The sequence below is a fragment of the Falco rusticolus genome, chromosome 5 (genome assembly GCF_015220075.1).
Source record: "Falco rusticolus isolate bFalRus1 chromosome 5, bFalRus1.pri, whole genome shotgun sequence".
NCBI classification, from domain to species: Eukaryota; Metazoa; Chordata; class Aves; order Falconiformes; family Falconidae; genus Falco; species Falco rusticolus.
The window spans coordinates 45,234,423-45,250,680 of record NC_051191.1 but is presented as its reverse complement, the minus strand read 5'-3'; the positions used below and the strand labels follow the sequence as shown (position 1 = coordinate 45,250,680).

General features: G+C 38.5%; 1 protein-coding gene across 5 annotated transcripts in view; it reads right to left on the bottom strand.

Annotated features, from left to right (window-relative positions):
• UHRF1BP1L (UHRF1 binding protein 1 like) overlaps positions 1-16,258 on the bottom strand; it is a 61,799-nt gene that overhangs the window by 12,819 nt on the left and 32,722 nt on the right. For 4 of the 5 annotated variants that reach the window (XM_037388459.1, XM_037388458.1, XM_037388460.1 and 1 more), the window contains 8 exons: positions 12,433-12,615; positions 12,212-12,330; positions 10,242-10,383; positions 9,254-9,447; positions 5,830-7,319; positions 5,226-5,401; positions 3,732-3,868; positions 2,027-2,177 (listed from right to left, as the gene is read on the bottom strand). In XM_037388459.1, the coding sequence (XP_037244356.1) occupies positions 2,027-2,177; positions 3,732-3,868; positions 5,226-5,401; positions 5,830-7,319; positions 9,254-9,447; positions 10,242-10,383; positions 12,212-12,330; positions 12,433-12,615 (2,592 nt within the window). Of the gene's footprint in view, positions 1-1,073; positions 1,178-2,026; positions 2,178-3,731; positions 3,869-5,225; positions 5,402-5,829; positions 7,320-9,253; positions 9,448-10,241; positions 10,384-12,211; positions 12,331-12,432; positions 12,616-16,258 lie in introns of all 5 variants that reach the window. The other variant, XM_037388462.1, reaches the window with a different exon arrangement.

The following is a 16,258-nucleotide window of genomic DNA, read 5'->3' as shown; positions in this document are numbered from 1 at the left end:
CTCTTCCAAGCATGACAAGGTCTCAGCAAAAGCACTGTCCTTCCCAGAGTACCTCTGCCATACTCCATGCTCTCCTCTTTTGTTACTGCTGCCAGGTAAGATTTGATAAAAGGCATCATACTGCAGCCAGCCCTGCAGGAAGTACAGCAGCTGCCACATTGCCCTCAAACTTATTCCAGCTATTAGGCACACTTTTCCATTTCTACACCTACTGCATTAACAGTATAGTAGGTTTTAAATCGTTATTTTTACACAGAACACCTTTGTAGACTGTAATTATGACTTGATTTTTCATTGCTCTGCATGGCTCCTCAGTTTACTGGTTACAATTCTTAATTCAGGACTTGGCGAAGTTTTATTAAAGGTCTCTTGGGAGGGGTTGCTTTTACCAGGATATTTTCTTAAGCTTTTGCTCACTCAGTCTTTTAGTTATATTTTGTTACCATTATCTCATTTAAATGGTTTCTTTCCTTTTTTTTTTTTTTTTAAACTGTTTTCTCCCTTAGTTTTTCTATTAGAATAAACATGGGAGATGGGGAGCAGCAGTGGCTGCAGCAGATTCCTCAGTACAGCAAGCACAGCCCTACAGTGGAGAGAAGGAAAGATGCACATTAAAGAACGGGAGTAACCAGCGACGTAAAGAAAAAACAAAAAAAAGTATTGTTGGCTCACCCATCCAGATACCCACCAGAAAGAAAAAAAGGAAGAGATACGAAGTGGAAGTATTTGGAGATTCCAATCACATTATAACCTTACGTCCATAAAATAATCAGCCAGTGCACAAGCCTCTCAATCAGCTGAACCAGAAGAAGCAGGTTCTAGTTTTAGATACACGAGAGCAGGAAGGTGTCATGTTCTTACTATTTACTCCCTCTTGCTTTTACAGAGGATATGACAGATACAAACAGAAATCAGTTTGCCCGCTGTATGAACTGAAGGTCAGCCATGAGCCTTCCCTGCTGGACCTCCTTCTTGCCTTCAGATGCCTAAACGCCAACTGCAACACCACGCAACAGCTGCCCAGGCAGCAGCTGCTGGCAACTGCTCAGCTTACCAGTAAATAGTTTCTTTACCTAGAGCATCAGAGGCTGTACCACCAAGCACAACTTCCTGACGAAAATCCATGCTGCTGGAAGGTTGGGAATAAACGGCAGCCAACAGCTGCTGTAGCTGTTTCCTGGGAAAGAAGATGAACCAGAAGCAGGAAGCAGGTGCATCAAGGATCTGCCCCAAAAACCCTACAGCACAACAGAGCTGCATCCAGCAATCCATGTGGAAGGCTGGCAGAGGAGAACAAAGCATACTGTGAGATGAAGCGGCATGCCAATACATCATGCCAAGAAAAAAAACTCACAGTATGTGAACTAGGTTTTCTGGCAGAGAATGCATATGTACTCATGCCCAAGAACAGCTCTGACAATACACTGGTTGATCCACTTGTACAGTATCTGGCATGAAACTACACCCTGTGTTCCTATCAAGCTAAAAAAAAAAAAAAAAAAGAAAAAAAAAAAAAAGGCTGTCCTTGCAGCTCATCTTCTCTGACACAGAGTCAAATTAACTTTTCTTAAACCGCAGATTATAATTATAAATCTGTTTAAACTGTGGATGTTAATTTAATCTAGAGAAATAGATCTTGAAGAAAAGAAACAGCCCTTCCAACCAAGGTACATTTAAGCAAAGTACTGTTAGAACAGTACGGGAGTTCCATCTTCATAAAACAATTAACATAATGCAATGCAACTTATTTGACTTTTTTAAATCAAACTAGTGACTAGAACTCAATGCAATGCATGTTTTTACCTGCACTATCAGAAATGGTTCCATTTTTACTTCCTTCCCTTTTAATCTATGGCAATCAGGAAAGAAATCAGAGTAAATATTCTAAACCAGCATAAAAAGGATGCTATTGTACTAACATAAAACTGCTTTTTTGTTTTAGGGCTAATACAGTGTTTTTATTTACTTTGAATAAATGTTTCAAACTCCAGTTTCACAACACTGAGATATCACTGTTAGTTCTTACCAACAGTTCTGTTGCAAAGATAGTGTCGAACACTGATATTTCCCAACTGATTTGGTACCACTTGGTTGACCTGGAGGCATATTTCTGTGTCTTCACCTCTGATGTCAATTTCACCATTAACACCAAATATTTGGAAAACTACAACAGACATCTGTCAACAAAATCAAGATAAAAAAATTTAAGATTATAAATTGAGTTTACAGTGATTACTGTTTTTTAAGTTCTGTCTAAACTTTTTCCACCAACAAAAGGGAAAGACTTTGTATCCATTACTCTTGCTCACAGGAAAGCACAAAGTTTTCTCATTTCTTCTTTTCTTTTTGTACCCATTGGGTTGACAACAGGTTGCTCAACTGTCTGTCCAAAGACAGGCATTTGTAGTTATAACCTACTAATACAATTCAGAACTGGCCAGAAAAGCCATGAAAGTGAGACAGACTTTCCCCACCTATGTGACATCTGAAGTTTTCTAAGGTTGCATTCAAATTTATGCATATCATAAGCATAACCAAGCATTCACAGTGCTGAATCAGACCAGGGTAAAGAACCAGGACAGGCTACTGAACTTTGGCTATCTGCATAGTAGTCAGCCCTTTTTCCTCTACCTACTGGATTGCAGTAGCTTTCAAAAAAAGTAGCAGCCAGTTTCAAAACTCAGCTTTGGTATCAGAAGACGTATCTCCATCATCATTACTATTATTTTGGGCTCATTTCTCTGATGACTTTTGAGTTATATTCTACAAGCAGAAAAAAAAATGTTAACATGCATTTGCATAACACTCATTGATCTCTGGTTTTCCATATTACCTATATGCACAGATTGGTTCCTTTTAAATAAATTTTCAATCATTTAAGTGATCTGCCTTTTTTATATTTTTTTTAATGAAGGTGATCTACAACTGTTTTAAAGCAAAGGTAGGATTACATGACTAATACTACTAAAAAGAAAAAATACGTCAGCAAGCACACAACAGATTTTAGTAAATTCACTGTTTTACTTTGGGCCCATATACTCAGCTTTCCAGTTCATGACCTTAACTGATATAAGAATATAATTTAAGAAGCACAGATTAGGGCAAGGATCTGCAAAGAATAAGCAGATAGGCAGATGGAAGAAGCTGGACTCTGCATGGTGTCTCAGGGAGGGAATCTCTCTGTACACGCACTATTCTTCTAATCTTCTCTAGATAATAGGCGTTGTCCTGAAAATCCTGGACAAGAGGCATCTTTGATCTGACCCAGTAGGGCGGCTGTTATGCTGCTACTTGCAAATACTACAGAATGCTAGCAGTGCTAAGGAAACAACTCCATGTAAGAGATGTCAGTTATGGTGCTTCTTTTATCTATACTCAATGATGTTTAAAAACCTCATTTTAAATGTTATGTTCAACAGAGCAACAGAACACAATGGCATTACAAAAAAATGATATGCATTAAAGCAGAAATATTTACTGACGTTTTAAAATGGCCGCTGTCATTTATCAACAGTGGCTATAGAGCAGATTAGGACAGTGAATGCTCAGCGTAACTTGGATTTTAATCTTCATTTGTACTTAATACAGGTGCGCTAAATGTATAAGCTTACATAATGCACTAACAAAAGCTTCCAGAACTAGCTGAAAAATCACCTCTATGAGCATTCATTTTCACTCTATTTTAAGGTTTAATTTACTGAAGCACATATTCTAATGAAATTCAGTATTACCATTTCTTCACTATTCTCATGCGCATTCTCTGAAGCAGCACTCATGGCATCTGGAGATGACCCATCACAATTTTCAGTCACTGTGCCTCCTTCATGGGCAGTTTCTGATGGACTTTGATAGTTTGTGGCTGTAATACCTTCCATATATACACATCAGAAAAACCACAAAATTAGTACAGCATAACTTGAATTACTTCTACATTAAGAATAGTCAGCGTCTGTTACTGTATGCATATATTAACTCATTTTTTAAGATGAGCTGAACTGCTTATCAAACAAACATTTATGATTGAACTGCCAAATCCATTCCTCTTACAGGAAATTCACAGTTCTAGATGCTATGCAAGTAAGGCAGGGTATAGCGATAAAACCAAAATGGCACCCTACATGTGCTGCTTAAAAAATTGTGAAGGACCTATTTTAGTCTTCCAAATAAAATATAAAATAGATCCCGCAGGTTAAAGATTCCAAGCCATGTATCCAAAACACTGCATAGTGCCTTTAGCACAAATGTTTGTGGTTTTATGTTTAGAGAAATAAGCTATATATACTTATGTTAGGACAATCATGGTAGTGTTTCCTTGACAACTAAAAAGCATGCAGACTTAACCTGCAGTTAAGTATTGTTTAACAAGCTGAAGAAACATATAAGGGTTATTTAAAATGGAACATGTATTTTACGGCATTCTCCCACATAAGCACATGCAGGAATACTCCTACAATCCAAATATGTAACAGGTTTGCAAGTGAAGCATTCATCTCATTACTGCTCTAGACCGAAAATAAATCCTACAGAAAAAACACAGTCATTCTTTATTCAAAGTAGAATTTCTCACAAAAGCAGAACCAATAAAGTCATATCATATTTCATGACATTAGAAATGACAAGTCCACAATACTACAGACTACACAGTCATAATCACCACATGCCTGAACTCCTCCCTCAGATCAGGAGCAGACACTCGTGCACAGATGAGCAAAAATGGGACAAATACCTGCTGTTAGAAAGTCAATAGCTAGGAACTGCTCTGTAAGGTGACTACCAAATCTATCTGCCTGGTAATTAGCGTGGTTAAGTATTACTGAAAACTCATTTCTTTTTCATCTGCTTTTAAAACTAAAGCCTCTTTACCACTTCAAGCATAACACCGATTCAGGGTGCAAACCTGTAAACACGGCCAAGGCAATGGCTTTTATGCAAAGCAGGGAACAGTTCTGCTTAATTCAGAGTTGCAACATAGCAGAGCAATGCTTTTAGTCTCCTTAAGAAAGGAAAATTAAGTAGCATTTAATTAAGTAGCACTACTTCAGCCTTATTGCTGTCCCTGAAATGGTGTGGTGTGAATACACTCGATATTAGTGACTGGAGAAGCTAACACAAATAGCGCTGTGAGGTATCCAGGATTTGCTGCACAACCATCCTTTTCACTATTATTTTAGTAACAAACAACATGTTTATGTATTGCTTAAAAATACTTTGTTAAACCTACTTACCTTTCTCCAGAAAGCTTTGGCTGTCACTTCCATCACTCTCTATCAAATGATCCTCTAGCATCATACTATCAATAGAGATGGTATCCAGAGAGACCTGTGATGGACTTCTCTTCATGTTCTTGTAAGAAACAGAGAATGCAGGGAGGTTGGACGGGCAGCGTTCCTTAGGCTTTGCACTTTTCAAATATAAAGATATTAGGAAATTATTATTTCAAATTAAAGGAATTACCTAGAAATTACTTTAAAAAAATTCTCTAAACCAGGCAAGATATACAAGAAATGTCTGATTATTCAATAATCCTTTGGCAAGAAAAAGACATAAGCATAGAAACAAGATGCATTCCTGTAGATAAACTTATCAATATTTTTTTCAAATTTCATACTATTTAAACTGAAAGTTTATAGTTTAAATCAATTAACTAACAGTTACTTTTAGCTTTCATTGAATGCTGGATACTGCTTATCCTGTATCTTTATATACTTTTAAAATTTTCATCTACTAGGTGTTCACTTCCATTAACCACTCCTGAAAGTATGTGGCCAACAAGATTGATAAATATTTTCAAATAGTAGGAAAATTGCTTTAGTATTAAATCTTCTATACCTTGATGAGGACTGGGATGCAAACATTCTAACTGAAGTCACTTTGTCTCTGCCGATTTCAGGTTCTTCAGACTCTAAGCCAATTTCTGTTTCCACGTCAGTGACATGGTTAGGGCAGCCTTCAGTTGTGCCTTCCTGTTCACTTAACTTACGTGAGGGCATGTTTTTGTCATCCTCTTTATCAATGAAGAACTCAGCAGAATCTTCTCTCTTACTTAAAAAGGGTGCTGAATCCCTAGGATGCAAGCTACTTTTCTCACTCAGAGGTCCACAGACCTCCTCTGAGTCACTTCTGCTGAAAAGTCCACTGCTTCCTCCTTCACTCGTATCTCCCAAACCTTTATCTGAAGCATCATCTGAAAATGACATTCCTTTCTGAAAATCCATATTACTGTCCGATTTAAACAAAAGAGGATCTATTAAAATTCCTTTATTAACTTCAGCATTCAGAGGCTTGCAGTCATTCACATAATCAAAATTAGCAATACCAGTTTGCACTATCTTATTGCCAACAAATTTACTCTCTGAAGTAAGAGCTTCCCCATTTCCCAAAGGGGATGCCATGGGACTTCCTTCTTCCACAACTGGAGACTTACAAGGGTTTCCCTGAGTCACTGGGTGTAGCAGCAAGGCTAGCTCTGCACTTTTCAGTAGGATCCCAATGCAGACATCTGTTTGCTTTGCAGGTTTCCCTGTCACTGCTTCTACATCATTCCTTAAGTTTTCCAGGAGCAATACAAGAGATTCATGGAGAAACAGCAAAAAAAGATACTGGTAATGATTGATCTGCACGCTTACATGTTTTTGAACGTGGACAAGCACATGTACATCTGCATCACAGGAAGAGCTTTCAGAAAGCACTCCTGAAGCCTCTGATGTTTGAATGCCATTGGTCAAGGGCTCCGCCTCACTGCTGTAATACTCCTTTAGAAGTTTTTTACGTTGCAGTCTATTAGCAAGATCACTAGATTCACTTTTTGGAATGTTCAAAGCTGTCTGATTATGCAATACAAGCTCTTTTTGTGACTTTGCAAATCTTATTGGCTGGCAAATCCAAAGTGAAAGTGGGAATGAGTCCACAAAGCTTATTGGTCTGCCTTTACCACTTTTCGTTCCTTCATAATCTATCCAAAACTGGGAAAAATGCAATGCCCAAACATCAGTAGCTGCAGATGTCTTTAATGCATATTTATTCAATTTTGGGATGATATAACCTTTATAAACATCATGCATTTTAGTATCTTGTTCATGAGCATGTCTCTGAAAGATTGGATGCAAAAGATTAAAATTCTTCTGGGACTTAGGAAAAGTGGTGAAAGTTCTACTGAAAAATTCACAGTCTTTGAAGTTCTGAAACAAAGCCTCTAGATCAGAGTGCCTGCAGTTTGGCGAGTATCTTGTATTTGTAGCAATCATCTCTGAACTTTGAATGGAAAGTGCACGAGGTTGATCTTTATGAATTTCAGGTTTGTTTTCAGATGGGATGATGAACTGCAAGAGAAATGTATTTTTCTAGTTAGAAATATATAGATTAAGAAGGTATACAATTAAAGAAACAAAGTAATAACCATGACAGCTAAAATGAATATAATTTTATGAGAACTCCAGTATACTAACACAGAACAGGGATAAATCTGGCTCAGATCATCATTTGTGTTTCCTCTCATTTTTAAGAAGGATGCTGTGGCATCTAAACCAGTGTTTGTACAAAAACGTAAGAATCTCAGGCTTTTCTTATCTGAAGGATTTAGAATTATGTCAGCTAAATTAGGCTGAAGTGTCTCATTTCTTCAACTCAGAAACAGCTTCTTAGAAAGTTTCTTCAGGTGTTCCAAGTATTTACAACTTTGAACTCCAAATTATAATTCTCTGATTTTCAATCTGATTTGTCAAATAGGGCTTTTCACTACACTGAGTACTACCATATTTTTATTTCTATGTTAAGATACAAGGAAACGATTAAATGTGCCAACACAGCTGACATTCTTAACATTGCAGAATACAGAATAGTTATTTTGTGACCATTATCTGGTAATCATAATAAATATTTTTTTCATCGGAAAAATATACTCCAACTCCTAAAAACCCAACAAAATAGTTCAGTATACTGGACTTAGTTTAACTTGCGTATCTTTAATGCAAGTTAAAAATAAATTTTATATTTTAAAAGAAATATATATTTTATGCCAAATCCTGTATCTGATGTTGTTAAATATGGACCTTGGCACACTAGTTTTGCTAGCATCAGTGACACTACCACTGAAAGATCAGAGTAAAAAACTCATCCTAAGAACACTTAAAGCTTCATCACTCCCATCTTTTTTGTAAATAAAAGGACTCAGAACAAAATAACCAAATATGTAACTATACAATAACTAACTATACAATATGTAACCATCAAGCACACCAATAATAAAAGATTCATCATTTACTAAAATAAAAATTATGCAGTTAATACAGGGATGAAAGAAATAATATGAATCAAGGTTTGAGGGATTTAAGAACGGTTTTATCTCCTTGTAGTGTAGTGGGCTATTCACATGCAGTAATTCAATATCAGCTCAGCCCGTATTCGTAGCTGCCTGGTTGTTAGTTCTCAATTGATTGCATTCAGTACAAACCATGTCCTTTTAAAGTTCCATTAAAAATCCACAAAGAGCCTTAGGAAGACAACCATCTCTCCATACACTGACCTTTTTAGAACCCTTGAAACCTCTCCTGTAGGCACCATCAAAAAGACTCACTGTTTTGTTTACCTCTGAACCAATGTTTAATGCAAATTGAGGGGGACAGGAGCAAATTGTCTGCTCTATAATCCTTCTCTCCTCCAAAGGAGGAAGAGACAAGGGAAGCAAAACTGTGATGTTCAGCTGTATTAGCAAATGCAACTCCTCTGGAATAAACATACAGAGAAGTTGTGTACCTGAACTACCACCAAGGGCCAGTGTGAAACAAAACGGTGAGAATGTGTTTTGGAGAAGGAAATAAACCTTCAGATGAACTGCCTTCTTTACTCCAGGCATTCACTAACAAAGTGAAAAAGTTTTGATATACTACAACCAGAGGCACAAGGGAGGGCCCTTGCATCAATATAGAGTACAAATACGAATTTTTTGCTAGTTATTTTTACTTCAGTGCTCGATTTTTTTTTCCTTCTGCTTCATCAGCTTCATTGAACATAGTGAAATCATTTGTTAATACTCCCATTCAAGTCTTCAACACAAAACCAAAATACCCCTAGGACACAGATGAAGTATGGAAGACAGATGCATAGTTTTCCAGAGCAGCGTTGCTTATTGCGTGGGTGCGTTGTTCATTTATTTTTCCATTTATTCCTTAAGCTGCTTTGCTAACAGCTTTTCAGAATAAGATAAAAAGGGTTTTCTTCTAAAGAACCATAAAACCACTCCTCAATGCCAGCATACCTTTAACATTAGTCCATCAACTCTAACATCAACATGTTCATCTGATTTTGAATTGTCATTTAACTTGTACATGGCCATGAACTGAATAAGACTCTGCTTCAAATCCAACACAAACTGATTTAGCCAAAGAATACTTCTCTCATCCAGGGTGAACTGTAGAGCATTCAACTGGCCATACAAATTTGGACATGGAACTACAAAAGAAAACAAAAAAAAAATCATGAGAATAAGTAAAATATTTAGGGGTTGGTTTTGGGTTTTTGTTGTTTTTAAAAAAAACCACCAAAACACAAGTGCAGATTTACATTTTCACCACTTTTTATGCCTGAGAAAGACTGGAAACCCAGTCCTTCGGTCCCAAAGAAGAATAAATTGTTAGGGGATACCTAAAGTGGTGCTTCTTCCTCTCAATCCAAGCAAGTAACTGAGTTTTTGAATGTAAAAGCTAGTATTAGAATAGAATGAAGTCTGAGGAGAGAGGGAGACTGTCCTCATTACACAGGAAGGGCAGGACCAAGAAGATCTGCCTTCCTCAAGTCCCATCCCCAAGAAATCCACTGACATTTCAGTAGATAAAACAGGGCCAGCCCCATAACACATTAATAAAAGTAACTCCAGCAGACCTTCATTGCATCTTAGATACTGCTGCAATAGTCTGAGTTCTTTTACGTAGTCATTGAGTTCTTTCATGTAGCCAGACAGTAGAACTGCAGAAAAAATAAATTATTCATTCTCCAGCATACATGTATGTGTCAATAAAAATTCTGTGATTTTTTTCAGATTCAAAAGCCATGTTTATAAAAAATAGTATTTACAGGAGTTTGCCAGGAGCAAGGACCGTGGAAATGGAGCAGTGTTGTGTTCCTTCAATTTTAGAAAGCCACTGCCTGTTTCCAGTTGTCAACCTGGAATCAGTAATAAGCTTCATAAAGGTGAAAGTAGCACACAAAATTCATAGTTTGGTAGAAAAAAAAAAAAAAAGCCTTACTAGGAAAGTCTTTTCCGTCTGGGTAGTAATATTCAGTGAATTCAATATGAATAGCTGGCATTTCTGGTGGAAGATAAAGTGACTTCTTATTGCAAGAGATCAGAGCTTTAGGGGAAGAACGACACTGATCCGCTGTTGAAACCTGTAAAAGATAAAAGATTAATTTCATTAATGCATTACATTTTTATGAAACATTAAGCATTTGTAGCTGCAAAGCACTGCCCCTAGTAGGGTAACACTCCACTGCTCTCAGATGTAGATCCCCAACTACACCAAGTGCTGACAATGAGACGCACCTAGTTGCCGTGTAGTAGAAGCAATCTGCATAGAATAGTTTCACAAGAAAACTATACAGTATTAACAGCACCAGATCCCCCTACCTTGATGCAAGGCAGGAGGCAGCAAGTCATTTTCAAAGGTGTTCAGTAGAAGCCTAGAATGATCTGGTATCTTTACTGCAAACACTACAGCTCCTGTGTAAGCAATTATGCTAGGACATGGTGTATTTGCATACTGTCTGTTCAAAAGGATCCCGTATCTAGATGATAAGGGATAGATAAGCTAGGTAAGTTTATTACACAAGTGTTTGGAAGTCTTTGTACAGTCCTAAGGACAGATTTCAGTACACAGGCTGACTCTCGACGATATACTAAGTGAGGTGTACAGCACACACCTGACAGAGACACATATGCTTAGCTATGCCCGAAGGTCTACTTCACAGGAGAATCAAGACACTATAGAACAGTAATCCTCCATTTCTGTTTCCTTCCAACATAAATTATGAAGCATGAAAGAGATCGTCTTTTGATATACATTTCACCTTAAATTTCTTGGAATGTGCCCTACTTCAAAATGTTGTCAAAACAAAGCTCTTTCATCCAACACTTAGTAGATCAGACTGCTAGTTCAAAATTAGCCAATGTATTAATATTGAATATATAATGATGTCTACTTGTATTCGCTTTACTGGAAACAATGAATATATAACCTTTATGAGCCTGCTTCACTCTACATAGCCATATTCAAGCTGCAAACACCTCTGTATTAACACACACAATAATTCAAGTAATAACAGTTCTATTGAGAAAAATATCTTTTTGTAAATTGTATAGAAATAGTGACAATTTAAAAAATTGAAAATTAATTTGTGTAGGGAGGAGGAGACAAGAATCTGAAGAGTAGAAGGCAAATGAAAACATTAACAGTACAAAATGATATTATAAAACCACTTCAAACAGCTGAAGGCTTCCAGCAGCAAGCTGCAACCTCCCACTCTACCAGAATCAACATGGCAAAAAGCCATTGAAATCTGGAACCTGAACAAGCAAAAGTCACAATGACTAAAGGCACACACTAAGCATTTTGTTAGAAATTTAGAGTAGATCCTCCCATATAACTAATAATCTGTCTTATGAGATATACTCCTCCTTTATTCCAGTTCCCTCCTACTTACACCAAAGAGTGAACCTGGACCACAACCAGAACTAAAACTACTCATTCAGACAAGGTGGGGGGGGTGAGGGTGTGTGCACGTGTGCCGGGGGAGGAAGAATGGATAAAGTATCTACTCAAAATATCACTGGAGGAGGGAGGGTCTGGAAGAATAATTAAAAAAAAAAATTGTGATGTACTTTGAAAAAGATAATTAACAACAGCATGAAACACAAAACCACATATTAAAACCCTGGGTACCTAACAATACAATGAAACCATGACATTTCAAATGTGACAGTTTGGGGAGCTTGGATGAAAAACATAATTGTTATAGTGTATCATCATTTAATGTAAAGGTAATAAAATATCCACAAACTTTAACAAACCAGAAACAGGTCCATAAAGGTCTAATCCAATAATGAATGGAAAGACTTCTATTAATTTCCATGGGCTTCAGAACCGTCCCTTAAAAAAACATAGTTATGTAACAGTCAAGGGCAAAATAGCCCCAGTTTTACTAACTTGAAGAAATGTACCTGATATATATTGAAATCTGCAAGTCTAACCACAATAGGACTAGACATCAGTTTGCCCTTTGGTTGTTGGGAAGATACAGAGGAAGCCCTAGGTGTTCCTTTCGGTATCTGTTCCTTGCCTGTAGGAAAGAATAGTGATGGAATCATTGAAAAGAACAGTCTTTTTTAGAACAGTTTTAACATTTCATGGAATTAGAGCATTAGTGATGCAAACAAAGTACCTGTTTGTAGGTTCTGAGGAGATACAGCGGGTGGTGATTTGGGAGGAGAATCTGTGACCTGGTCCTTAACAGCCTGCTTAAGCAGTTCAACATTGCTTTTGAATTCATTTAGTAATTCTTTGGCCCATCCACTTCTGGTTTTAGTTGCATCACTATAATGCATCCAGTGATTACAGCTGTCTCCTGCAAAAACGAGGAATGGGGGAAATATTAACTCACTTGGAAGTTCGCTTGCAATCTGATAACAATTTTATACTATTTCACAATTCTTCTTCAAAACATAATCTCACTGCATGCTGTAATTATAGAACAACAGAAGTTATAACAGATGTTAAAACAGAAGTTACATATTACATAAAAGCAAGTCTCACTGCTTCACAAAATCACTCAGAAAACAATATAATATTGCCACCCGCCTTTTAACACCAGTTACTAATGCTCAAAACTTCATTGAATACTTCTGGTTCACAGAAATTTGATGACACATTAATGTCATATGTGAGAATGTGCAAAAAAAATGTTCCATTAAAAAAAGTGAACCCAAGTAACAGCACAATGTTCTCATGCTCATTTTTTCCAAGCTTTATCTTTCCTTCCAGAACTGTGTCCTAAGAAATTCCTGGTCCCTTTCCAGAAATGTATTCTCTTTGTCTTGGCTCTCTAGCACCTCTTATGGCACACAAAAAATAAGGTAAATTCAGTCAGTGCTGCAGCGCACACAGCCTTAAAAATCAATCCCAGTGAAAATTCTTTTATCCCTAGCATGTTTCTGTCAGTCAAACATTTAAACCCCTGAGAGAAAGTGACATCTCTGCAAACAGTCCCCGTAAAGACTGTCTACCAACCTGTTCAATAATAAGGATGCAATACAAATAACTTCTGTCAAGTGGTGTATCATTCTTTAAATACCAGCATGTGAAAACTTATTTTATTTGGGACTTAATGAGGCTTTGGATACTTACACTGGGGACTGAGTAGATATGGTTGTTACTAAAATAGGAAAATGTTTTGGGAAAAAATTGTGACTAATCATCAAGTCTAAATTTCAGCATGGAAGAAGCTTTAAGGGAGGGGCCTATCACAAGAGACATTTTTCCCCACCCTCCTGCCTCACAGCCTTTTGATGGTTATTCATATCCTTCAGGCTAAGGAAGAAGGGAAAGGAACATGGAAGAAAACAGGAAGAGAGCAAGAGGGCAAATATATATTAAATTCAAGTCCATGAAGCTGGGATTCTCCAAAACAGGGCTGAAGTGGGATCACCCCAAGCACATAAACTCTGAAGTACCTACAGGACAGCAGCATTATAGGGAAAGCTCTCATACCCCTTCTGGGAAGTCAGTATGGGCAGGTATCTCTCTGAAGTGCTTGCACACTACTAACACATGCAGCAGTAGGAACATGTGGGAGCAGGAGAAACTGGAGATCTGCATGCGGTTGCAGAGCTATGATCTCACTGGGATCACAGAGACATAGTGAGATAGCACACAAAACTGAAATGCTGCAAGGGATGGACACAAGCTCTTTGGGAAGCACAGGCCAAGAAGGCAAGGAGGATGAATAGCCCCTTCAGTGAGATCAGTGGCAACATCTGGAGCTCTGCCCTGGGATGAATGATGAGCGCTTACAGGTTGGGATTAGAGGGCAGACTCAAATATGGATGACATTGTGGTGAATGTCTGCTACAAATCATCTGATTAGGAAGATGATGAGGTCTTCTTCAGACAAATGGAAGAAGTATCATGACCCTGGTCCTCATTAGAAACTTCAGCCACCCCAGTATCTACTGGAAGGACAACACAGCAAGATACAAGCAATCCATGCAGTTTCTGAAAGTGCACCAATGACCACCTCTTAACAGAGGCAGTCAAAAGAGCACACGCTCTGCTGGACCCGATTCTTATGAAAAAAATAGGGAGAACTCATCAGGGATGTGAAGGTCATGGGCAGCCTTGGCTGCAGTGACCATGACATGGTGGAGTTCAGGATTCTGAGGTGAAGGAACAAGGCAAAAAGCTGAATGACAGCCCAGGCCTTCAGGAAAGCAGCCTTTGGCCTGCTTGAAAGAATCTTGTGGTATATAAGAGGAGTCTAGGAGAGCTGGCTGATGTTTAAGAATCACCTCCAACCCAAAGAACAGTCCACCCTGAAAAGCAGGATATTACCAGATATAGAAGGATGCCCGTGTGGATGAACCAGGAGCTCCTGTCTAAATTCAAAGATAAAAAGGAAGTGCACAAGATGTGGAAATAGCATCAAGTTACCCAAAAAGAATATGGGGGATGGTGTTAGGAATGCCAAAGTCCATCTGGAGTTGAATCTACCAAGGTGCATTAAGGACAAGAAAGGTTTCTACAGGTGTATCACCAGCAAAAGAAAGAGTAGGAGAAAGCTTGGGCTTGCTGCTGAATGGGACAGGGGACCTGGTGACAAATGACATGGAGAAGACCAAGGTAACTCAATGTCTTCTTTGCCTCAGCCTTCACTGGTAACACTTGTCTTCATAATTCCCAGGTCCCTGAGACCTTTTGGAAGGTCTGGAGCAAGGAAACCTTCCCCTCAGCTGAGGAGCATTAACTCAGGAAACACTTAAACACATCAGATATACACCAGTCCATGTCAACTTGATGAGATGTGAACGAGTGCTGAGAGCACTGGCCAATATCATGGGGAGGCCACTATGAATTATCTTTGAAAGTTTATCATTGTATAGTGATCAGGAAAGGCTCTTGAGGACTGGAAGAAAGCAAATGTCATTCCTATCTTCAAGAAGGAGGATGAAAACAAGGAGCCAGTCAGCTTCACCTCAAAGGAGGTAATGGAGGAAGGTAACAGTGGGCAACAGAGCAAATAATCCTGGAAACCATTTCAAAATACGTTAAGGACAGGAAGGTGATTGCGACAGGAAGGTGATTGAGAGTACACATGCATGGATTTATGATGGAGACATCATGCCTGATGAACTTCACAGCTTTCTACTGTAAGATGACTGGCTTGATGGATGAGGGGAGAGCATCGGATGTTGCTGAGATTTAACAGTGTCTGTAACATCCTCAATGACAAAATGATGAAGTACTGACTAGTTAAGGACACAGCGAGGTGGACTGGAAATTGGCTAAACCGTTAGTCTTCAAGGGTTGGGATCAGCGATATTAACTCCAGCTAGATGCAATCATCTGTGGTGTATCTTCAGGGCCAATATATCTTCATTAATAACCGGGATGATGGGACAGAGTGCACCCTGAAAAGCTTTGCTGCAGATGGTACAAAACTAGGAGGAATGGTTGATACACCAGACAGTTGTGCTACCATTCCTCAAAAGGCTAGAAAAGTGACCCCACAGTAATCTCATGAACTTCAAAGGGAAATCAAAGTCCAGCATCTGGAGTACAGGCTAGAGGCTGACCAGTTGGGAAGCAGCTTTGCAGAAAAAAACCCACAAATCTGAGACAGTAAGTTCAATATGAACAAGCAATGTGTCCTTGATGCAAGGAAAGCCAACAGCACCTTGGGCTGGCTGCTTAGGAAAAGCACTGCCAGAAGGTCAACAGAGGTGATCTGTGCCCTTTGCTGAACGCTGGCAAGACTATATTTGGAGTGCTGCATCCTGTTCTGGGTTCCCCACTACAAGGTGGCCATGGATCTACTGGAGGGAGTCCAGCTAACGGTCACAAAGATACTTAAGGGACTAGAACACTGCTCAAGGAAAGGCTGAAATAGCTGGGATCATTTAGCCTGCAGAAGAGAAGGCTCAGAGGGATCAATGTTATAAATGACTGAGTATGACAGGGGAATAAAGAGAGGGAAGCCAGTTTCTTCTCAGTGG